Raw genomic sequence first — 25071 nt, forward strand, 5'->3', positions numbered from 1 at the left:
ATTATCTGTCTTAAGATCGTTCTGAGAGCAACATCAGGAGCAGGCTGGAAACAGTTCAGAAAATAATTTCATATTGAGGGTTTGCTGGGGGCAGAAACGTATAGGGAAAATTGAAATGAAAGAATTAATAACAGTATCAATAACCTTACTACAGCAGCTATCAGATGTGACATGAAAATTACTTGAAAGTTTTCATCTACTGTGTGTTTTATTCCCATCAGGAAGGTTTGAGGGATGAGAGGAGAATCCAAACAAGGCAATTAAGACTGGAGCATGTTATGGAAAGGAGGAATGGCTGCCATGTACAACTCTTAAATGCATTTTTCCCTGCCAGACGCAGGGGCTGGGCCAAATTCTGATACAGTGGAGCAAATACTGGAGTGCACAGGTTTGTGGAGTGGCAGCAGGGATTGCAGTCCCGGCTGTTGTGCACAGGGCAGTCTGTGCAAGATGCCGATTGTTGCAGCAAAAGGCACAATGCAGCTCTTCCTAGAAGCATATCCTAGAGACAGAAGACTCCAGCTCGGGTTTCATACCACCAAAACCTGTGAGCTTTTGAGCAGGATTCAAATTCACTGAAGTCATTGCAAAGGTTTCCAGTACTTTTTCTGGGCTGTGGACCAATCCTGTTCAGTCCAGTTAGTGTGGGTGTAGGGGATGGCAGACACATCCTACTTTTTTTTTTCCCTCCCTGTGTATGTTGACTCTGAGCCACTTGTACGGATTTCTTTTTCTCCAGGATGGGTTGACTCGCAGCCAGGAGTTCTCTGTATTTGTCCCAGGCCTTGGGACTCTAGGCCCAAACTGGAACTATCCGCAGCTACTGGAGAAGAGAGCCCAGCACGTAGGTTAAACCACTTACAAATGATGCCACGGCTGAGGCAGCCAAGCTCTATTTCTAAAAGTGACTTAGTTACTTAAGAAGTGAAACTGCACTGAAAAAGCTCTCCTTCCTGAGGTCCAAGTGCTTTCCAGACATTACCTAACTCATCAGGCTGGGATGGGACAGACTATCGTGATCCCATTTGCCAGTTGCAGGTCATTAACGTGCAGGGAAGGAACTTGTTTTCAGACTTTCCCAGGGACAGCAAGTTTCTTTTGCAGTTCACATTCAAACCTAGCCTACAAATCATCCAGAACTGGCATTGTTTTTTGACCTATATTTAGCTATATTTTTGCTGCATAGCTGGCCAAACCTGCAGTGCTTCCAAGGTAAGAAGTGAAGTTTTCAGTCTCCATTTTGTGAGTTAGCAATTGTTTTTCTGAGAGCTCCAGAAAACTGGTCAGACAGACCAGCAAAGAAGAGAATCACTTGAGTGGAAGCACAGCGAGTTGCACCCGGTTGCACAGGGCTAAGAGCCCAGTAGCTGTACAGAGGAGGAAAGTGGTAGGAGTTAAGTTAGTTATTACTTTCTCGTTTGCTGTCACTGCAGCCTGGTGTCTCCTTCCTAATGGAGATAGATATAAACGAAGAGGTGTATGCTTTTGGGTGGAGCCCAGGCTCTGAGCTGAGGAGCAGGCTCTGTCTCTGCTGGAAGAGACGTGCTGGGGGCTGCCAAGCAGCTGGGAGCTGGCGGAGAAGCAGTACGATAGCTGGAGGGAGGTCGGCAGCTGCTGTGCAGCTCAGTCCCGTGCTGAGCTAGTGGCAGGACTGTGCTCTGCTCCGTCCTGTGCTTGGTCCCCACCAGGAAGCCCCTTCCCCGCTGCCCAGGAACCACTCGGCCCCACGAGGACAGGCTGGCACTCGAGTGGTGATACAGGCAGACTGGTGCCTGAAGCCACGGGAGATCAGTGCTGCTGGACAGCTGGGGTTGCTTGTGTGGTGGGGATGTGCTGCTCTAAAGCTGAACTGGTTAGAGATGGACTTTCTCCATGTCCACTCCCGCTTGTGTAATTTTCTCCTTCCCTTTAGCACAGGAGGAGAATGTCTTTCCAAGGGAAAAATGTCGGCGTGTTCACTGGTCGTGGTGTGAGCTGGGTCTGCCTGCCAAAATAACCCATGAGCACCCAAAGCAAGAAAAGACCCCTGTAATTCTAGGGCTTTTCTCCCTTTCAGCAGTCCGTTTTCTTCTGCAATGTGTGTTTGATTTGGCTGGGAGTTACTCAAAGGTAGCTTCCAAAGATCAAAGTCAGATCCAGTCCTTACAGCATTCCTAGCTCTGCTGTTCAGTTGATGCAGATATTAATGAGGTGCATTTTATATGGCCTGACATTCATATCTTCTGTTTACTCTAACGAGATTGTTCTGCTGTTCCTCTTGTTTTAATAAGCAACAGAGACTCCAAGATCGTGTTCTACAAAGATATTTTTCCACCTTAGGATTAGCAGGAGCAAAGCTAGGAATGATAGTTTTAACAGGCATAAAACATCAGGATCTTGTCTGATGCCTTCAAAGCAGTGCATTCTTCTCTGCTTCACTTGCTCTGTATTATCACAGGTTTCAAGCTAACACACACGTTTCTTGCCCTTTTATCTCTCTAATTGTTTTCACAAGTTCATTAATGATTTTGCAAAAGCTGTAGTGAAACTAAATGACATGCTCATAAACCTTTAAAGGAGAGTATACCAGGCCAGTGATGGGAAAAGTCTCATTAGTCTTTTCAAATCACTCCCAGCAGGTTTTTCTGCAGATTCAAACTTGTTAGGCACATAAATATGCTCCTCTAATTCAATCGGCTGTGCTGATGGTGTGACAACTGGAATTTACTCTGCTTTTAAGCAACCATTGAGAGCGCTTTGCTAGAGCAGCTGCTCTGAGAGACAGAACCGGGCTGAATTCTGAGGGTTTATTGCAATTTATGGAATATCTTGGACTACTGATGTCATCTGTGCTTTGTTTCTAACATAGTCTTGTGGTAGCTCATCAGATAATCACCGGGTTTCTCTCTGGGCTGGGAATGTTGAGGTGATGATGGCATAGGAACCTAAGCCAAGGCTGAAGACGCTTTGGGAGTTCAGTTGGGTCAAGGATTGAGTTCTGTAGGATTAATCTCAAAGTGGTAAGTAAGCTCCTGAGTGGTCTCCACAAAGATAAGTTCTGATGTGTGCGTGGCCAAGGGGCTGAGAGAGGAGCTCGTGTGGGTGAAGGCAGCCGTAGCATCCATGGGAAGATGTGCCCTGTGAGAGATGGTTCAAACCTTGGTGACCCGTGCCCTGGCCCCAAGGAGAGAAGCACAACGACCTTTCTCACTAGTATTCTTCAGCAGTGCTTTGGGCATGAACAAGTTTCAGTGCAGCAAGAGGTAGGGGAAGGCGAGGAGGGCTGGCCTTGGCATGAAGCAGGGCAGGAAGGAGGAGGAGGAGGAGGGGGCTGGGGTGGGCGTCCAGGTGCAGCGGAGCCATGGGGAACTGAGACCAGAAGGCTGAGTGCTTCTGCTAAGTGCAGGGGACGTCCTGAAGCACTAGAGCAGCAGCTATCCCCCCACAACCCCGTCTCAGAGATGTTCTTCCTATGCTGAGATAAAGAATGAAAACGATTTTCCAAGTCTTGAGCTTACTTTCCTTTAAACTAATCTAGATGAGGATATTTGTACCTCATAAACCTTAATTGAAGTATTTGACTTCCCTTTTGTATGTGGAGCTAATTTATGTGGCACAATTAAAAGATACTTTATTTGTACAATAGGACCTTGGAACTGGAGGAGGCGATTAAAACACCAGAACAGCCTCTTCTGAAGTCTTAACTTTGCTGAAAGCATAATGATCCTTTGACGTGATGTTCTAGCCAAGCGTTTTTGAAAATAAGCTAACTGTAAGGATGCATTCAGGTGAATACTTTTCCGTGCAAGCTCTATTTTATGCCTGACAGTGGAGATCTTGAAAGAGTTTTAATTGGACTAGACAGGGGATCCTAATGTGTGTTTTGGATTGTGCTGCTCAGAGTTGCCTGAATGAAGCCAAACTGTTTTGGAGTGTCACTTCAAAGGGGTCCGAAAGCCCTTCGGGCTGTGTTTGTGGTGTTGTCACCTCTCTGTAAAGGCACTCGGCACCAAGTTGGCATTATCATGTCAGAAAGCGAGTAGGCCTCAGTGACGCGGAGGAAGAACAACAAACCTCTTACTCCAAGCAAGCAAAAAAAAAATGCAACTGAGCTGCATCTGGTCTGGCTTGCATTGCTGCATATAGCTGTGAGCACAACTGTTTTATTCTTGTCCTATACCACCTCTCTCGGAAGAGGGACTTGCTGTAACTATTTCTAAGGCGTCGCTATTTCTGAGAGTTCACAGAAGCTGTAAATAGCTAGTTTGGGTGGTTAGAGCTGACAGCTGTTGTAACCTGCGCTGCGTGTATCGCAGCCAGGTGCAGCCACCAGTCCTGGCTAGCCCAGGAGACCAGGCACATCTGCTGACGTTTCACCTTGACTCTGCTGAGAAGAGTAAAGCCCTTGCTGGGGGTTAACTGCTCAGCTGAAATGTCCTGGGCTGGGTGATGCAGGCCTGGAGGTTTAGGATGCTCCTGACCCTGGCACGGGCAGGCTGCACCCCTAAACCGCATCTTCTGCGGGGCAGGGGAGCAGAGAGCTTGGCAGGCTTCTCCTCTGCAGGGCTGCTGCCTGCAGCAGGAGTTGGGCAAGCTGCTTTCCTCTGCTGCAGGGCTGCATGCAGTGTCTGCACCGCGTTGAGTCCCCTCCTCTGCACACCTCGCCCCAGCTGGGAGCTCTGCCCTCGGCGTGAGGCTGATGCCCCATGGCTGTCCTCGGGGCACATCGCGCCAGGAGGCCTGGGGACACCGAGGATGCCACTTTGTACTGGAGCCCAATCTCTCTGACGTTCCTCTATCAATGATTAATTTCCTCTGATCCTCCTGCTGCAGTGCATTAGACAGTTGAAGCCAAAATGTAAAAGAGCAGCAAAATGCCCCATGGGCCACAAGAGGAACAGGCAAGCGGAGAACAGATCAGACCTGGAGTGACTGGCGCCCTGGGCAGAGCGTACTGCAAGATCGGCTGCCTTTGGGGTTACAAGGCACGGGCATGGTGTGGAGTGAGGAGGGAGGGAGGTCAGGGTTTCCCTGGGATCAGAGATTGAGAACTCAGATTTTTTTTTTTTTATGGAAAGGGACATCACAGGAAAGTGCTGGCTTCCACGAGACTCCCCAAGTGAGTTTTGTTGAAGACCGTCCGAAATTGCAGAAAAAGGATTCTAAATTTCCATTTTAGAACGTTTTACAAATCTTCTTAGCTCTATAACAAAGAATTCAGGATAACATGTGAAACTCCTCCATTTGTTGTTTGTTTGCTTGTTTTTGCATGTAAAAATGTAGAAATCTTGACCTTACTTCTTGGGATAAACTGGAGAAGGACCAAGTCTCAATTTTGTTCCCTACCCCAGGACAAAAAATTTTCCACGTATCTATTGGGTCATCCTTATCTGAACGTCACAGTTGAGTCACTTAGCACTTTGGCTATTTTAGCCACTTTTTTAACATCTAACTCCCATCCATTGTTCTCCATTTCTACAGCAGAGCAATTTTCTCCCCTCACGGCACAGTCGTACTGCTGCTTTCCTGTGTGCAAAGCGCTCTGACATCTCTGCATAGGAGGTGCAGCTCAGTGCAAAGTCCTTCCGTTACACATGAGAAAATAATTTGCAATTAAGTTATTGGATGAATTCCTCTTTTGTTCTGTCTGAAAATGGCCTGTGAGCAGATTGCTAAATTCTCAAACGATTCATTACAACAAATTGTTTGTGAGTTTCTTGCCTAAATAATTCCTGGTCTGACTAGAACAAACAGTTCACAACGCGTGGCTGGAATTCGTAAGTGCCGAGTTCCTTGAGTGGATGGTGCAGGGAGGGAGGTTGGCCACTCACTCTGGACTGCAAGCAGCGGAAGATGTGGTGGAAAACTTGCTGTCGGATCTGTGCTTTAATTCTGAGATGTCTGGTTCAGATCTGAGTTTTCTTGAGGGGTTGAGCCCAAGGAGTTGAGGGTAGGTGGTTAAACCTCGCTGTCTGGTGGGTATTTGCAGAGGGGAGGCAGCTGTGCGAGGTAAGGCCGTGTGCTGGGTTTGGGGAGGGCGGCGTTATCCCCACTAAATCATCTCTTTAAAGCTCCCAAATAGTGTGAGTGGGAGGAGATTGGGGGAGCGAAGCTACGGACAATCCTTTGGCTGAGGAGGAAAAGGGAGCAAACCGAGTGCCGTGCCACCAGGACCCGAGGTACGAGGCAGCCCGAGGATGAAGAGGATGGGAAGGTGGCACCGGGGCTGGCCCTGTGCCTTGTGTCTGCTGACGCTCTTGGAGGCAGAGCCCGTGGCTGCCAAATCGCCACCGGTCTGGTCAGTGGTACAGGGGCTGGAAAACGGACACGAGCATAGCAGCAAACATCACCGACCGCCAGAAGCTGGAAGGGCTGGGCTCGGTGCTGTGCCCCTGGCAGCCCCCGCCGCCATCGCTGCAGTCCCAACGCCGAGCGCCTCGCGGGCAGCTGTCAGACGCTGCCGTCTGCATGCCTCCGCTCGCGGTACTTGGAGACCGCGCAGGATGAAAAAAATGCCAATTTTTGCTTTATTGCGTTCTGTTGGTTTCTAGCTGTGGTGGTTTTGTTGCCTGACCCGGTATAAAGGCTGGCTGCAGCGTTTTCTCCTCTGTGCTCTAAGTCTTGCTTTCACACCATTCTTCTCGTTAGGAAGAGCTGTTTGTGGCCCCCTAACACAAAGTGGGCACCAGCTAATGAAGATGGGACCAGTGCTGATTTTCTTGTCTCTGGTCTGACTATCCCCAACTTGCCCCTGTTAAAACAGACCTGGTCACATACACAACAGTGTTCGCTCTGTCCGTGTTTTGGCTGTCCTTGTAAACGAGCGCAGCGCTCAGACCAACTGCACTGGCATCAACAATTAGTTCATTCTGTGTTAATAAGCTGAGAGTATCAGACGTTACCGTGGCTTTTAGAAGCACCCCGGCATCCCAGTGCCTATCAGCCTGTCCCCGTGGCTGACCTCTGTTCGCTGATCTGCTTCGTGTCTGTGGGATGCTTGCTAAGTCTGGAGCGAGCCAGGAACGGCACTTGGTGAAACCCAGAAGATTCCTTGCTCCTAAGACGTCTTTGGCCCGGTGGCAGCTTCCATCTCCGCTGCCTGGCTTGGGAAGCGTGGCGGTGGCCGTCCGGGCAGGGTCGGTAGGTGGCAGCGTCGGACCCCGCTGGGCCGGAGCAGCCCCGGAGGTGCTGGAGCTGGGACTGGGACCGGGCTTCCCTCAGGGCGGCTTGGTGGGAAGCGGCAGGCAGCCTTCTGCCCCCGGCTTCTGCCTGCTGGGCAGCCTGCGGGAGCAGCTCGCGGGTGCCCTGGGCTGGCCTTCCTGGTGGGAGGAAGGGGCCGTCCTCCTCGGGTGGCTCAGCACCTCCGCTCGGAGCCGGCGGGCGGTGTTAGCTCCACAGAGGTCATCCTCCATGCAGGGCAACCTGCGGAAGCGCCCGGCTGGGGTGTGATGTCTGGTGGTGATTGCTGGGGAGGTCACCTTGGTATTTCCAAGGCGCAGGGAACGTGGAGGTGCTGGGCAGCGCGGTGTGCACGGCAGCGGTGTGCTTTTCTGGGTGAGCCTGGATCGTTCCCCGTGGCGGCAGCTCTCACGTGTCTGAAATGTGGCGTGGGCTGATGAAGGATGGCTTGTTCTGCCCTTCTGGTGAGAGAGCCGCAGCTCCTAAGGGATGGTTCCTGGAAAACTAGCCAGCATTGCTGCAAAATGCAGATTTGTGGTTTAATAGTTATCATGGGAGCAGCTCCAGGAATCCCTCTGCTGCGTGGTTGCCGTCCTGCACGGACTTCTGCCCTCCAGGCAGCGCTTTTCTTCCTGCTGCTGGAGCAGGTACCGAGCTCGACGTGGTGCTCAGCTGTCCGTGCGCTGTAACGCTGTCAGGGACACTCAGTACTTCGGGGATTTGTGATTGCTGACTTCCACTGACATTTAGAGCAATCTCCCTGGCCGATGTGAGATACTCCTCTGTGCAGGAGAATAGAAGAGAGACTGTTGCATTGAATGTATCGGAGTAGCGAGACACAGCAGGGGTTTGCGCTGATTTATTAGGAAGACAGCAGCGCACCATAGCATAGTCTGTAAATATAAGCACAAACAAATGATGCTACCTCCAGCTGTAAATTTCCTTTACAGCTTAACTGTCCAAATTAATAAATGTAGGAATAATGAATTCATTTAAACAACTGGTTCTATCACAAGCTATTCGCCTGTTAAGATGGGGGCACACCTGGGGGCCCTGAGAAGGATACAGGATGTCAGTGGATGGCAATGTGGGGCAAAACAACATGTCGTTTAGGGTATGGCCTGATGCCCTCAAATCTACTGGAGGGGTTTAGTCCTGTGGAGGTGGAGAAATCTTTGATTTCTGTGTTGCAGCCCCCTGCAGGGGTGTGCAGCACCCTCTTGGAGCTCCCTCTGCATCTTACAGGAAAGGCTTGCTTGCCGTCCCTGGGTGCCACTCCTCGACTTCTCTTTTTAAATGTTTATCAGGCATGGAACTGGTGATTTCTACACTGTAGTGACCAAATGTCTTTCCTATTGGAGACTTGTTCTATTATTTTCTTGAAATCCGGAAGGTGGGAATAGGGAGAACTGCTGCCTGTTTCTGTGTATGGATTCCCCAAAAAGAGGTAACACAAATACCCTCGTTTTTATAAAGAGCATTAATTCTTACTTGCAGTGAGGCTGACAGACAAGCGAGTCTGGCTGACGGGAGGCAGCGCCGTGTGTCTCTTATCACATCTCGTAGGAAGTTGGATGCAGCCAGCTGGCAAACACCAGCAGCTCTCCTGAGTTCATAGCTCACCCTGTTTGCGTTGACATTTCTGACAAGGAAAGGTAAAGAGTTATCCCAGCTACAACAACCCGTGGGGTCTCGCTCTGCATTTTTCTTCATTTGCCTGAAATTAGAGTCTTGCTAAGCAGGAGCAGCTCACGTGCCAGCGTTTCCCGTTGTCACTGCTGGCTGGGGGAGCTGCGTGATGCTGCGGGAGGCAGCACTTATCGCGATCTGGTCCCACTCTGGTGGCCACACAGCTTACCTCTGCCTCTCCTCCCTCTTAAACCCTGCCTTTGTTTTAATCCAGCTGCCCCCAAACCCAGCAGGGAGCTGGTGAGAGGTGCTGTAACCCCCCGAAGAGCAACGGGCTGTCAGTTGGGGTTGGTTTTATTACTGATTTGATATTAGCTGGTTGATAACGGGGAGAAACTTCACCTGAAGTCCTGCCCGAGCAAGCGAGATGTTGCTGATGGGCAAGGGCTATGGTAAAAACACCCTCAGCTCCAGCGGAGGAGCTGGTCCTTGCAGGGGGTTCCTTGAACTATCAGAGCCCACTTCAGCTTCAGAAGCATCCACACAGAGCCCTCGACTTGAGCATTATTATTGAAGTCTTTGGGCCTGAGTCTCCTCCCATGCCAGCCTTACCCCAGGGTGACACTGGAATGATTTTCCTCTTGATTCTTTTATATCGGTGTAATATAAAATCTTGTTCCAACGTGATCTTAGAATGTGCAGCAAAACAAAACACAAAAAGGAGGAGAAACAGGCCCAAACTGGTAGATCTTTTGCAATACAAAATTGGTTTGGGAAACTTTACATTTATTGCAGTGGTCTTTAGACACAGGGTGTAATGGCAGGTCACTTTGTCCTAGCACATGAAGCCTTACTAAAAATATACAGTGGATATTGGATTGGTATTTTAAATAATGATAAAAGAACTAGAGCTGAGGTCTGAAGAACATTTTTTCAGTTGAAATAGATGCCAGAAGAAAAACTGCTACTTTATTAATCTAAATGTATTGAATGTATTTCTGATTAAATATTTTGTCCTTTGAATAGCTGCTGTAGTTTACGTGGAATATGTCAAGTAGTTGTGTCATTATCTGATGTTCTTTAATAGACTCAATTGGAGCCTTATTTATGGCTCAAATAATAAGATCCTTTTTCTTGCTAATAATGCCCATACCCTGAGAAGAGCAGTGGTGGCATGCTCTGCCAGTTCACATTTTCCAGTTGCTGTGGGATATCCGTGATTTATGCAGACAGAAAAATAAATACAAGGGAATGTTTTCTTATGGTTTCTTCCTTTTTTTTTTTTTTTTAAATTTTAATACAATTTGTCGAATAGAGGTTACACCTATGGAAGGGAAATGTGGTGCTGCAGATCATTGCTAAGAGGAGGTGATGCATGGTGATCAAACATCCTTCTGTACCAGCTCCAGGTCAGGATTTAACAAGTCTCAGGAAGAAACAGGCTGCTGGGTAGATTATTGCAAAGAAATGAAGCCTTTTGTCTGAAGGACTCTCCAAGTCCAGAGCTGGGCAGTGAGTGAAGGTGACTGAAATCTGAGTGGTTTCTGCATCAAATTGATTTGCAGGTTGACATAAAGTCTTAGTACAACAGGAGGAAAAAAAATCATGCCTATTGCCCATGCCACTGTTGGAACGTAAAATGTGGTCTGTCTTCACAGAAATATTTGTTTTAAAATTACTTATCAAGAGTGATCACCTGATTTCTTTACCTTCTGTGTTTTTTAATTAAAAAAAAAAAAAAAGAAAGGCCAAGGAAAACTTCATCTACATTGGTAGAGAATTTGGCTCAAAAATCTTCAGTGACTTGATGACCTTGCATAACCAGAAGGCCAGAAGATGAGAGCCGCCAATTCTGTGTGGAGTAGCCACCAAAGCTGCTATGGGGTGAGCAGGGTACGTCGGGGCAGGCGCTAACTGAATCTGTGTACGCCACGCGTGCTGACCTGCACAATCAGAAGAATTAACGAGGGGCAGATCTGCAAGTAACCCAGTCACTGATGGCCCATACAGAGAGCTGTGCTTACGTGCTGCTGGAAAAATGCCTCAGGAAGCCGCCTTTCTCTCTGACTTGATAAGCAAACAAACATATTTTTCCCATCCTTAAGAGTTGACAATTGGCCTTCGCAGAGAAGAGAGTAAATTAAAAATTAAAGGAGCCCCAAATGAGTTCACTCTTTTGCCAGCATCCTATGTTTCCTTAGGCTTGGCTCCAGCGCTTACATCGCCTGCACTGTTAATAACAGTGCTTTCCCTTGGAAGTTAGTTACTTCTGTATTCTCCTTCTTCTTAAAAATGTGACCTTTGGCTTTTGACCTTTCATAATCACTATTAATTTGTTCAATGGGAAAAAAATAACAGAAAGGGCAGAAATTATAATCTGCTCTGACTTCAGCCTTTGACCCCAGTACCTTCCCGTTGAGAAGTGCCTCCCGCCATCCCTGGGGATGCTGGCTCCTGCCTGGAGGACAGCTGCCGGCAGCACGTGGCTCTTCGTGTGTGCATCCACCGCAGCCTGCAGAGGCAAACAGCCTTCCTCTTGTTTCTCATCAGGCCTCGGTGTCGTGCCCTTCCCGCTGCCTTTTTGACCTGCTATTTGTATTCGGTAGCCACAGTTATCCTCTGGCTCAGCCTCCTGTGCCCAGGAGGCCTGGCTGTCACGCTTCACCTGGAGCTTCACCCTTTATCCCAGGCCTGGGATGCAGCTTCGGTGGTCAAAACCTCAGAGGTGGGCAGTGCAAGATGGTGGTCCTGTGATCAGAGCTGGCCCTAAACCACTTTGTATTGTCTTGTACGTCTTACAGTTTTAGAGCAAAGATACTTTCAAGCTCCAGATAACTGAGTGATAAAAAAGGTTGAAAAACCAGCCTCCCATGGAGCTGTGCTCTGCCACTTCACCTGTCCTGAAGCCCCCAGGTATCCCCCTTCAGAAACACCTTGTATTATAACGTGGTCTGAAGTGAACAAATATTGAAGAGAGAGATGGAGGAAAGAGAAGATCTCTTTCCTCCCAGTTTAGCCATGTATACTGTGAAAGCATCTTTCTCAATGCCTGAAAGCTCTGCTCACCTCTGCCTCGCCGGCTGGCTGAACTCACGCTGCCTGTTTCTCCTTCCAGGATGACAGCCAGGAAATTATTACAGTGCAATTTAAAGACCATAAAATATAAGATGAGCAGATGGCAGGTCGCGTCTCCTCTCCATGAACGGCCTATGTCACCGTGGCACTACTTCAGCGCATGCTGAGCCGCACTCGCAAAGTCCAAACAAGAGCCGTCACCGGTGGAGATGGCTGTCAGAGCACCGTCCCAGCAGCACAGACCTTACGACTGTGACAAAGAATCTGGGCATTGGCAAGGAGCTTTAGCAACAATGAGCTTTAAATACCTGCTGCTAAGATAATCACAATAATCTGTCTGCCAGCTTTTTTCTAATGTGCATTTTCTAATTCATTGTGGGAGGCAAAATCCTTTGACCGGTGGAATGAAGACGTGGCGCTGTGACTGTAATTTAAATTGTTAAACAACTGGAAGGAGCAGCTATCAACCAGAAATCCTACCCAAAGCAGAATAGCAGCCTTCACAGATTAATTTGAAAAAACAACAACTAGAACTTAGTCTTTTTGTAGAAAGGGATACTTGGTTCTTTGCAAGGGGTCCTCAGTTCTGTGCAAGGGATTAAAAAAGCACCCGTCCCAGTTTCAGGATTTGCTGTGGTTCTGTTCCCCGTCTGATCTTTCTGAGTCTACCCTGGGAGTATGGGTTCTTACACTTTTTCTTTCCCTTACCTCTCCGTGCACTGCTGTAGTTTGTGGGGATGGGATGCTGAAATAACCGGTATGATCACTCCAATGTCCTGAACAGGATGTTCTCAGGCAGGTTATTTCTCTTCCATTGAAATGGAAAAGCAAACAAAGCTCTGTCATGTATTGGTCCTTGCTGCAGCAGTTGAGCTGATCCCCTTATCCTTTCAGCATTAATTGCAAAAAGGCTCTGCTCCTGTGCGCAGCACTTTGCTGAAGAAGGCTGTATGTTTCCTATTAACAGCACAACTGAGTATACTTGATGCATAGGGACACACCGTGGTGTAGAAACTGTGAATTTTTTTACTATTAATAGAACAAAAACTGAAGAGGGATCTGGGATACGACATCCAGCTAATAATATGGTAAGGATGTATGTCCTCAAAAAAACAAAAGAGGGAAGTGCTCTGTCTAAAGGAGCCACTCAGCTCTAACAGCAGGGCCAGCAGGTAACTAGCACGTACTGAAAGAAGCACAGCTACTGAGAAAGAATTTCTTATGTAAATTAGTTTCAATTAGTGAAGGCAATTGCTTTTCCTTCTTTCACACCCAAAGCCTCATTTATTTTTTTTCCCCCTTCTAAGGTGAGGGAGGGTGAGAGGGAGCAAGGAGCAAACATTCGGCAGTTTTTCAACCTACTGCCAAGGAGAGGGCGGCAGCTCAGGACCTCGGTCCTGCCACTGGTCCCTGCCTTGTGAGTCCACCTCATGCAGCTTTGGCTAGTGCATGGACAAACACCTTGCCTCTGTTCCCCCATAGGAGGAATTTGTTGTATTGCCCCCCTGTTCCCATGTGACTATGTCCACGTCCTGCAGAGGCTGCGTTTGGAACCCGTGTTGGCAAACCCCTCCCAGAGATGGATGCTGATGGAGCTGGGAACTGCAGCTCCTGCTCGCCTCTGGAAACGGCCCTTCCAAGGACATTTTCAAGAGGCTTGCATTGCTGCTTGCTGTTCAAGCTGAGCAATAAATAGCATTTGAATATCTGCAGCTGCTTTTGGCACCTTTCACTAGTGCAGAAATTCCCCTTGTGATCTGTGAAAAAATAATCACCAAAAATCCTTTATTTTCTAAGAAGCGTTTCTCAGCAAAATGTCACCTTTCATATAGGCTGGCTGAACTTCACCAGTTGTGCCGTTTATTCAGCGGGGAGCATTCTAGTTTGCACTTTGCATTTCTAAGAATTGAATTTGTTAAATGGAGCACTTTCCACTGACAGAGCAGGAGTCCTGCTAGGTTTTTTTTTGCAGCTCGAAGCCATTTTTACTTGTATCATGGAGCTTCTGAGCCCTGTTGAATCTGGCTCAGTGTTTCTCAAGGGACGGAGGAAGGATTGCTAATAGCTTTCCAACCCACTTTAGTCTCTCTCTTCATAATGCGAATGCTCAGCAAAACAGACTCGAGCAAGGTCCTTGTCCTGGATGACTTTTTGCTAAATAAGTTAGCAATGCTCTAGTTAGCAAAATCTCTTAACCCCTGTGGATGCGGTGCAAACTCACTGGTACGCTACAGCGGGGCTGTGGCAAAGATAACCTAAGCAATGCCAGGAGAGGAGCAGCGCACTTGTCACGGTTAAACCTTGATGCAGCCATTACCCAACACGTGTACTCAGATGAGCCAGGGGGATAAATGAATATTTTGACCTGAATCAGGAAAATCTATTTCCTCACAGAATCTGAAAGCGATCCCTCTTTTTCTCTCTCACAGACAGACAGAGTTTGCTGTTTTTCAAATAGTAAGTTGTTTTTGTTCTTCTAGGAGACCATTTGTTTCTTCTATGTGAAATTTATTACTAGGTGTGTTTTCCACAGCAATCTTATTTCCTGAAAATATATCTCCAAACTTTTGTTCTTCTTTTAAGACTTCTCCCATAGAAGTTGTACACTGTAAGGTCACGCCAAAGGGAGTAGGTACTCGTAAAAACACGTTGCAAATTCTTGCAGACTTGACTTTTTTTTAATGCTTTTTCTTATTCCTGTCATACAGTGAAATGAACCGTTAGATGACAGATACTGGACTCTGACAGACATCTCATCTTGTATTGAGGCTAGTGACAGTCTGAAAGAAATTGCTCGTCTGAGTCAACAGCCAGCTCCTCCAATTGTGTTTGTCTGCAGTGCTAATTTCATTTCTTTGCTCAGTTTTCCTGGAATCTGAGCACACACTGACCTGATAAATAACTGAAGCCAGCAATAAAGATAAAGAAAAATTCTACACTCCAGAGGTCAAGTTAGCCTCCAAATCATATTTGCCCTAATGGAGAACAAATTCAACACTACCAAAAGTCAAATGAATGTTTAGTCACCTGAGAAAATACCATTATAAGCTGAAATGAGCTCTCATTATTTTTTCCATTTTATTTCTTTAATTTCTCCTTGGCTTCTGCTACAAAATTAAAAATAAGGACATCAGTCAGAGGGTACTTCAGAGGCACCCTCAAGGAAGGTGCAAGGTTCTAAGGTAAATTAGGTCTGGTGGCTTTTAAAATGGATGAAATCACTTACGTTAGGCCTTCAGGATGCATATTTTCATTTACGTGATTTATTCCTATTATTTAAGTTCTAATGTGAAGTGACACAGACACTATGGAGCCAGGCTGAGGAGGATCTTTATAGCAAGCTGTCAGGGCAGAAAATCCCATTGTGAAGGGACCTGTTCCTCAGGGCTGTTTGTGAGTGTGCAGCAGCAGAAAGCCAAGCGAATGATTTAAAAAGAAAAAGGAGAAAGAAGATGGTCAGATGGTGAATTAGGCAGGGAAATTATCCGAGATGCTCTTAGGCACCAAGGCGGTACGCAGCCTGGTGCAGAGGGCTGCAGAACTGGGCCGAGGGCAGAATCAGACCTCTTTTTGCTGGTGAGGCGGTGACCTCTCTCTGGAGGTGAGGAGGAGCCCTCAGCCCCTCATCCTGCTCTTTCCACGTGAGCTGCTCCCTTCCTTCTTCACCCAGCCTGTGACTTGTATCCTGCTTACATCTCTGCCTTCTGACATGCTCCGAGTACGTGAATATAAAGGCTGGTTATTGTCTGATGCATTATTTCTGATGGTCAAACTGGTTTGTTTTGGAGCCCAAAAAGTAGTTAGTAGATATAGATATATATATATATATATATATATATATATATATATATATTGTTGGTAGTCTCATCAGATTACATTCCTGTATCATGAATATCCGAAAATGAAGATCCTGGCTAAGGCATCTTGGCAACAGCAAGTCTTTGAACGATATCCTGCCTTCTTGAGAGGTGATGGAAACAACGGGGTCAAATACCACTTTAATCGCATGACCAAGACTTCCTGGTGCGATTTAATCTTGGAAATTCCATAAACCAAATGTATTCTGCAAATCATTGAAGGAGAGTAAAGAGTTGTGGAGGTAGATATTATCAAGGACCGGGGAAGAGTGGAGAACCATTTATGTATCCTGCAGAGTCCCTGTAAAATCTCAGCACTCTCTTATCTCAGCTGATGTCTGTTTTGTTACTTTGGGCATAGGTCTTAATTGTTATGGGAACTTTTCTACTTTGTCTAAGTGCAGTTGTGGAGTTCATTAAGGGCATCCATATAGCTTGGCTCTATATACAAAGGATGAAATCTTTTCTCTTCTGTGGAGGTCAATTATTTATTATAGAAATCTCTTTGTAATGAAACTTCATCTGATGTGTGCACCTCATGGCAAAAGTAATTGAGTGATTGACTTGCATATTAACATAGTGCCTTGAAAAAGGATGGGCACATCAGTAATGTCCGTGAGTTTCTGTGCTACAAAAACATGTATATTATAAGATCGTGTGGGGGTTTTATAGTAAATTACATTGGACCAGCTTACTGAAGGATGCCTTCAAGTATTTTGTGGTTTTTATTTGCTTTTGCTGCTGTTGTGATGGGAATTCACTTGGTGCAAGTTTCCTGTAAATTTCAAATGCAAAGTCCCCAAGCAACTCCTTGCCTCTATTTCCACAAAATCAAAATATTTTTAGAAGAAAATTATGATTTTTGTCAAAATTCTTTTTCTTTACAGAAAATATTTCAAGGAGATACTGTGGATCATTTCAATATTAACACGAACTGCCAGAGATGATGTATTTTTAGTGATGGGTATCTCCCTCTCATTGGCCAGGTTTCCAGCTTGTGTACAGCTCCCCTGGTACTGGGACGTCTCTCTTCTCATGGAGCTGCAGGATTTGTGTGTCAGTGATTCATCTGGGAGATGGCAGCCCTGCAGCAGAGCCTGGTTGAAGAGGAGATGGAGGACAGGAGGTATGCAGCTAATAGCTGCCATGGGCACAGTCCCAGGCGTTTTACAATCAGATATGTCAGTATTTTTTTGGAGTGAAATCTTCTTGAATTTTCCTTTTACTGCATATTCTGTGCTCTCATTCAATTTCAAATGGAAACAAATATCAATATGTCATACATCCTGTTTTTTCGCCAGCAGTATACAGAAGTCAGTGGGAGTTTTGTTTTTTTCCTCTTCCCCCCGTCAAGGGGTCAAAGCCAGCTCCATGAAAGCATGTTACTTTCTAGGAAAAACATCAAGTTTTAAGGACACAAAGGACAATTATTCTCTGGAGGAGACAGGTTTGATGATTTGCAGTTGTAATGGCATACTTACTACGGGGCAAAAATTGGCCAACTGTTTATAGGGGCCCACACAATATAAAGGATGTAAATAGAGTATATATTGTTTGGCCGTAGGAGAAGGAGTGCTGCTCCTGACATAGAAGCAACAAAGTGGGTGAATCTGAAAGCTAATATGTTATCATAGGCACTCTTCCATATAGCAATAGAAGGAATAGTACTAAAAGGGCTGCTTCTCAGATTTTAGTAAGATGGTGTCTATGAAGATAACATTTTGGCTTATAGTACAATATTTCATTTTCCTCAGTTCTTTAAAATCTTTTTTAATAGCACATCTGTGCTTACGTTTTGTGGTTGTAAACATATTCTAGGTCACTAAGTGAAACAACTTTAAAAAAAAGAGGAAAAAAGAAAAAAGCTAACAATGAATTTAAGGTGTTGCTGGTAGTTGGGTTCAATAACTCATTTGGTTAACAAGCTGTTTCTGAACAAAAATTACTGGTACCGTGTATGACAATTCTGGCTACTGAAAATATTTTCATTTAGGTTGGAAAAGACCTCCGAGATCATCAGGTCCAACCATTAACCCAGCACTGCCAAGTCTACCACTAAACCATGTCCCTAAGCACCATAGCTACACGTCTTTTAATACCTCCAGGGATGGTGACTCATCCCTTGCCAGCCTGTTCCAGTGTTTCACAGCCCTTTCAGTGAAGGGTCTAAACCTCATCTTAGATTAAGCATGTGTACTCCCAATAGTGTGTATAGATATGTATAAAAAAATATATTCTGCACTAATAGGCGGCAGAAAAGGCAACCCAGCAAGTAAAAATTGCATCCCTGAAAATTTCTGTTGCTGTATCTGTGATGGCAAGGAGTATTTTGAGCTGAAAGCTCAGAGCTTGCTTTTGCTGCTTTAAGTTAAAGTGTATAGAATGGAGTAGAAAATGTCATTACTTTTATGTTTAAGTGAGTGAAAATGTGCAAATCATGGACTATGCAGCAGTTTTAACTCTCCTGAGGACTAAATGGATCTGTACAAGCTTTGCTGTAACTTATTTGCTGATTAAGCCAAATTTCTTGAAACGAAATAGGTTGCAGAACTTCCTTGTTTATTTAAACTCCTCAGAAGGATCTAACTATCTGCCCTTCCTGTGATGGCACATTTACAATAAGCAGTTTAGTGGAAGAGTTGTTCAAAGTAAAACTTCTTGGTGGGAAGGATTATGGATTTAATATGTTCAACACCATTAATTGTACCTGGTATTTGCTTAATGTTTCACATGGTCGAATTATCATCCTAACTGATTTATGTAACAGTCATGATCTTTTATACGTCCTAAACATGGAGAATAGAAGCAGAATGGTAAAATGATATGCCTCACATCACCTAGAAAGTCAGTGGCAGTGTTAAGGTGAGTCCTATGATCTCCAGAAGCACCTGGGGACTCATTCCTCCTCCATTTTACTGTTTGTGGACACTTGTCTGGCTGAAGTTTAGTTAGGTAATTTTTCACGAAAAGGTGAATTCTATCTGTGTGTCTGATGAAGCAGAATGTGGGTAAGGACCAATAAAAAATTACTTTTGAAACAACCAGAAATGTTTGATTTGGCTGAGAGGATCAATACCCAATAACCACAGAGAGACAGAGTTAAATACAGAGCTCCAAATAGCCACTAACACTTTAAGTTCTCTCTGTGGCCACCTTGTGAATAGTCTACACTCTTGGATACATTAAACAGCAGCTGTGAGTAATGAACAAACTTGTAAAAATTAATCTGTTTTTTGGAGGGGCAGTTAATGAGCTGAAAAATGGCTAAATTTATTGAACAAGTCATTTAATGAACAGTTTGACTCAGGAGTGTGGTTGCATCTCCCAGCTAGATGCGTCAGATATAAATTGCCTCCTGTATATTTTAGTGGTACGGCGGGTTTCTGGCCTTTCTAAAAGGATGCGAACACTTAGATGATGACAGCAAGCAGAATGGAAGCAGGGGTGTTAAAGCTGTCCTGAGGAACTTCACTGTGGCCAAGATACAGCAAGAATAAAAAGGGGATTGGGCTTGTAATTGAACTAGGAAAGAACATCCAGAAGGGTGATGTTAGCAAATTTTGGAAGGGAATTATTATGTCATCCATCAAATTATAGAGTAAACTTTATTAGTGGCTGGAATTAAGCATTTTTGTCATGACAAAATTATCGCCTTGTCCCTGCTGCAGGGATGTTGCAGCCTTTCTCTGGAAGATCTGAAGTTGCCTGGTGTCCTGCAGCCGGACCACACAAGCCAGAGGCTTCATCCAGTCTGGCAGTTCTCACATATCTTTTAAATCTCGTAGGGCTTCCCAGCAGAGCTGAGGTGAAGATGTGTGGCAGAGTATGATGGAGAGGTTGCTGGCGTATTCCTGTGGCAGGGTATTAATTGTTAGCTTTTCCTGAAAAGGGACTGGTCTCTAGATGCTTGTCTGGGCTGGCTGATCCCATCTGGTAATTCCTACACAGTCTTCAGCCTTTCTGTTCTTAAAGCTAAACCAGTCCGAGAGAAAATTTGAGTTTTCCGTATATTTGCTGATACCTGTACTGGTGTTTGAAAGGAAATGGCTGACCATAAACCATCCATCCAAACCAGGGAGAGCAAAGCTGGGTGATACCTTACCAAGGAAGACCCTTCCCAGCACCTGCAGTGTATGAAAGGGGATATGGCATGGCTGTCCTTTAGCCAAGGCAAATACTTGGGTGTAAGTTAGTAAACAGGATTAACAAAAGATTGTTTCATTGATGAAAAGCATGTGGCAGTTGTGGACTGTTGAGAGAACTGGGTGCCAAGAAGAAAGCATACTAAGCCAGTGCTTTTAGCCTTGAGTGGAGATGCAGCCCTCAGAGCTGGGAAAGGATACGTTAAAGAGTAGAAAACAGATCAATAAGTGGTTCTCAGAGAGGAATGTTTGGTGCCAGTTAAATGGTCAACCTGCAGGGAGCTAGAGAAGGAAAAGCAGTGTGAGGAAGGATGAGAAAAGCTGTTACAGAAAAAGGGATTTAGTTGTTAAAAGCAGGGCCATACCAGATTCAAAATTTTTTTTCATATTAAAAAAAAAAAAGAAAACCCACCTTACTCTGAGTGAATAAAGCATCAGTTTTCCTACATTTTAAATGAGATCTAAAAAAGAACTCAGTAATAGCATTGGTTGCCATGGCGTTTAAAGGTACAGCTCCACAGATGCTTCAAATAACAGGCAATGCTTTTATCTGCCTATGTGACCGAGTTAATTTTCATCTGCTGGAATTATTCATTTAGTTTGCTTTAATTATTCTGTATTGGCAGTTTCATGTGTTGCCATCTTAATACAGACAGAGCTCCTTCTGGCTCCAGAGGAAAAAAGGCTAGGTGGAAGCTGAACTGGTCAGGAGACACAAATGGGAATGCTGCAGACGCTTGCAGAGACGTACACAGAAGCTCTGCTGGTGGTACAGGGGTCTGTTTAAGTGGGTCTCAGGGTAGAAGCGGGCAGAGAAATATCTGGAAAATCCCATGTCTTAACACTGATGCTGTCCCACTTCTGCTCTAGAGGGACTGTTCAGGTTGGAAGATGTGGTTTTGTTTCCTCCCAGATTTTGTCGTCCTTTCTGCTGGAGCAGTAACGTCCCCAGCTAGTGATGGTTATAGACCAAATAAAAAGGTTGCTGGGACCTGCAGTGGGTTCCCAGATTCATACCATACACCTTGGTCTGACTTTTGAAATGACAGCAGCCCAAAGTTCAGCCTGGCCTTCGGTGGCACCTGCTGGGCAGTTGCTGCTGCTGATAGCAACAGCACTCAGGCTCAAATCCCTCTGCCCGTGCAGAGCCTGGAACTTGTTTCAGACTTGGCACATATGCAGAGCTTCTTGATCCTGTGTATTACTACCCTCGTATCTCCCTGGCTTAGCTCCCTCTGTCCTCTTGTGTTTTGGCTAGGAACACAGCCATCAATACTGGCATTGCATCCCTAAACACAAATACCTCCTTCCTGTATTTGACTGTACCTAAAACACAGGAGAGGAAAAATTACAAACTGATGATGTGATATGATGCAGCCCTGTGTAAGTTTACCGTGGCTGTCGTTTGAAACAGGTGATCAATAAATCCATTTATCATGTTTTCTCTCCAAATACTAGTCTGTCCAAATATTAGCTGTCACATAATCTGCAATGAAGCAGCATTCAGAGTCTCAAGATGGTTTTCAGCACCCTCTTCATGCTTTATTTTAGCAATTTCCCCCCCCCCTCAGTCTTCCCCTTAGAAGTGTGAGTCAGGAACCCTGCGTTATTAACAGCACTCCTAGTTGCACATACCTTTCATTTCCTCTGGATTACATTAATTGCCTGACAGCTAAAAGTGATCTGGGTTTTTCAGTCTTCAGCACTGGACTGCAAGAAATATTTACCAGCTACAGCAGATTTATAAAGATGCCACTGAGATGCCTTGAGACTAACAATCAGAAAACACAGTGGCAAAACAACACTATTTTTCAAGGTTAAATGCTCAGAATGCTAAAAAGGAATTGCACATAATAAAACCAAACAAAGACTTGGATTCAGCCCATTTTTTCCTCCACTTGTCTCACATAAAAGGAAGATGCTGGTGGTTTAAAAATGATGGCGCAGCATCACACGACAATTAAAAATTTAATAAGGGAGATTTAATTTTAATTTGGTTTTGGTTTTGTAGTTCAAATACCCGTTAGTGTCAACCCCCTACCTCTATTGCACAGTCATTTTCTTTTCATGCATGCCTTGCTCCATGTCTTTATAAGACTCGCTTAGCTGAGAATGGCTGGCTGATACTATATAAAGAGCACCTAACGTGAAGGAGGGGTTGTCCAGGCTGATGTTAGCAGTCTGGAGCTTGTGCATGTCCTGCGTGACTTTGAACAAGGCACTTAGCCTACCTGCACCCTGTCTCCCAAGTACGAAGAGCAGGTAATTCTGACTCCCTGGGGCCAGGAGGGTAACTGCCTTCGGGGGAGCTCACGTACCATGGCAGCTGGACCAGGAAAGTAGTGGAGAAGAGGAAAGACCCTTGAGGTGTGTACCTAAAGGGAAGGCAATGATAGAAAAATTGCAAGCCTAACAAATGCATCAACTTTGCAGCTTTATTTCAGTGACAGAATTAATAGGCCTGATTCTCATTCAGCCACAGGTACTACTGCATAAGAAGACCCGTCTCGAGGCCCTGCATGTCTTTCACTGCCTTGAAACAGTGACTGAGGTCCCTAAATATGATATGAAGATATTCCTTGTCTTAAAGCGACTTCGGGTCTGCAAGTTTAGAAAAAAAAAAAAGACACTTGATCTTCAGGAAAGAGATCTTTACCGATTTCAGTATAACTAAAAATACTTTGTTCTATGTACAAAAGCAACAGAATTAAGCCATTGAAAATTGGTCTGCAAAGGCAGGAATAACTATTCTTAAATGATAGTCAGTGAGAAGAGATGTTGCAAAATAATGCTAATTCTTACCCAAATGACCTTGGAAGCACTGTGTTTATTCGTGTTTCAGAGAAATGCAGTACACCTACATGTTTATAAGTGCTTTTCATTCGAAGGGAAAGGAATTGCTCCCAGGAGGTGATGCTTGCAGCAGCGTGCCTGCTCTGGGATCCGTTTGACAGTTCTGAGAGCCAGGGAGAAGCTGACCACGTCCCAAGCTCAGTGGGCGTTTTAAATAACAGAGTTCCCTGGCATCCCAGCTGTGCTGGCCTAGGATTGAAGGCCATCAGAAAGGACTGGCAGCAGCAGGGAGAAGCTAGAAGTGGTCGAACTTCTCTTCTTGTCAGTGCCTTGCCTTGAACCTGAGAGAGGCTGCCAAGCTAGTCAGCTTCCTGGGGGTAGCCAGAACTGCCTCCAGAGGCATCTCAGAGTTCCTCAGTGGTGAGGAAATCGCTGACCTCTTTGCTATCCTCTGAGCTCCATCTGTGTAGCACCACAAGCCTGTGCTGGGAGGGGGTTTGAAGTCCACTTCAGCAGGGAAAAAGGGCTGAGAAAAGTTCCATAATGGTATAGCCTCCCATTAATAACAATTGAGACCTTATTGATAGGCAGTGCTTTGGTTCTAAACCTTCCTTGAGATTGTAATTTCCCTTAGGAGTTGACTTAAATTTAGTCCATTTGTCCACAGTTTGTCGGTGAGGTGCTATTCCTGCGGCGGGACAAGCTGATGGAAGTGAGCAGCAAAGCCCACCGCTATTGCAGGTGGCCTACAGAACTTCCTTGGGGTGACCTGTTATTTGGCAGCTTGGTGAAATTGTTTCACACGAGGCAGGCGACCCAGGTGCTGCCAGCAGACCAGAAAGCTGAGCCAGCAGCAGGCTGCAGACTGCGGGCACTTTAGCAGTGGGGTGGCTGGCGCCAGCAGGGTTTGGCACAGGTCAGCCCTAGCGTTGTGCTGAATGCATTGCACGGGGCAGAGCATTTGGTGGCAGGGAGTTCTTCACTCTAGTTAACATCCGTGTTATCTACTTTTGGTACAAGCGAGGTGTTTCTGGGGAGGGCTGAGGTATATAACCTGTTTTAGGGAAGTGCATTATTATGAAGTCGAAACATCTATAGGGGCTTGAGAGTTTGGATTGAACTGCTATGCACACTGCTGAAAGTACTCAATTTCAGTTTCTCAATCTGTTTCCAAAGTCAGATAAGAAAATGAAATAAGACCATTTCTACATAGATGAACTTTTCAGCAATGTAATATGGTCTTAACTAATCTGGTAAAAATGTGTATCTTGAATTTACTGTATTCTTTCTGGGCACCCTTTTGTGGATGATGTCTAAACATAGGCTTTAACATCTTCAGCTCTTGTAGACTTAGCAGCAAATGGAAATGCTTGTACTGAGATGTTATCTTTGTGAGTGGTTAAACAAGCTGAATGTTTTTATATGTATAAGCTATTTTTAAATGGGATCAATATTTTATAAACACTTGCACAGAGCAGGGATTTGTTTCACAAATGGATATTTGGTATTTCTCAGTTATTTTATATACTTCACCCTCTTTTGCCAACATGGCATTAAAAGAGCTGTTTTATTTTTTCAGCCCCTGGAGTACTGGATTGCAGATTTTATTTTGTGCGGTTTTATCATACTGTGGTTCCAGATTTATTCTTCCACAATGAATATGGAAATAAGATTTTCAGTTGTCTATGAACTAGAACTTTACACCCATTATAATTTCTTATTTTCCTCCCTCTGCCCTTCAAGTTGGAAGGAAGCCTTTTACATTGGAAATATTTCTTTCTCTCTTGGCCTTCAAAGTCCCTCAAAGCCTGAAGATGGCTGCTGTAATCCTGCTTTATCCTTTTTTTAACCCCTAAAAAGAATTACTTGTGAATCTGCAGTATTCATTTTGTTTTTGTTTTCAATCTCAACTTTCACTGCTTTATGATTCAACTCAAACTGTTATCACATGTTTGCTTTCAGGGAAAGGCTTTGGGGGGCTTACATTTCTTAATCCTGTCTCCGAATAACAAAATACTCTGAACACTTGGAATGGAGAATGTGTGTGTGCGTGTCTGTGTAGGCTGACCTGCCTGAGAAATGCTTCCTTCAGGCTTTACCTTACCCGTTCATAGCATCCATTGTGATTGCAGAAGGACTACGCCCAGTGGTCTTCAGTTCCTGATGCTCAAATCATCTCCGGGTTAAAGATGCCTGGGCAGTGGTCAAGGGAGTGGGACCGTTGCTTTTACAGGCACATTTCAATTTTGTATATTTAACTCATAATTTCTTGCTAAAACAAATTCCTTCCCAGATCAGTAGGGAGCAGGAATGGTATTTGTGTTTGCAGAGACTTCTCGCGGGGACTTTCTTTTTGCTCTTTTTTGCTCGGTTGTTCTATTAAGCTCAGATAAGCTAGCTTGGTTATGACCTATGTA

The 25071-nt window shown here is 45.2% G+C and overlaps 1 protein-coding gene across 18 annotated transcripts in view; it reads left to right on the top strand.

Annotated features, from left to right (window-relative positions):
- Positions 1–25071, top strand: part of LOC310882027 (uncharacterized protein) — a 169031-nt gene that overhangs the window by 21679 nt on the left and 122281 nt on the right. For 10 of the 18 annotated variants that reach the window (XR_014572767.1, XR_014572768.1, XR_014572769.1 and 7 more), the window contains exons 2-3: positions 10103–15580; positions 16706–16845. Coding sequence is in view for 1 of the 18 variants with exons in the window: in XM_083800142.1 (XP_083656268.1) it covers positions 16706–16845 (140 nt within the window). In the remaining 17 variants the exon portion in view is untranslated. The other 8 variants (XR_014572764.1, XR_014572765.1, XR_014572766.1 and 5 more) reach the window with 3 other exon arrangements.

This window comes from Anser anser (genome assembly GCF_964211835.1).
Source record: "Anser anser genome assembly, chromosome: 15".
NCBI lineage: Eukaryota > Metazoa > Chordata > Aves > Anseriformes > Anatidae > Anser > Anser anser.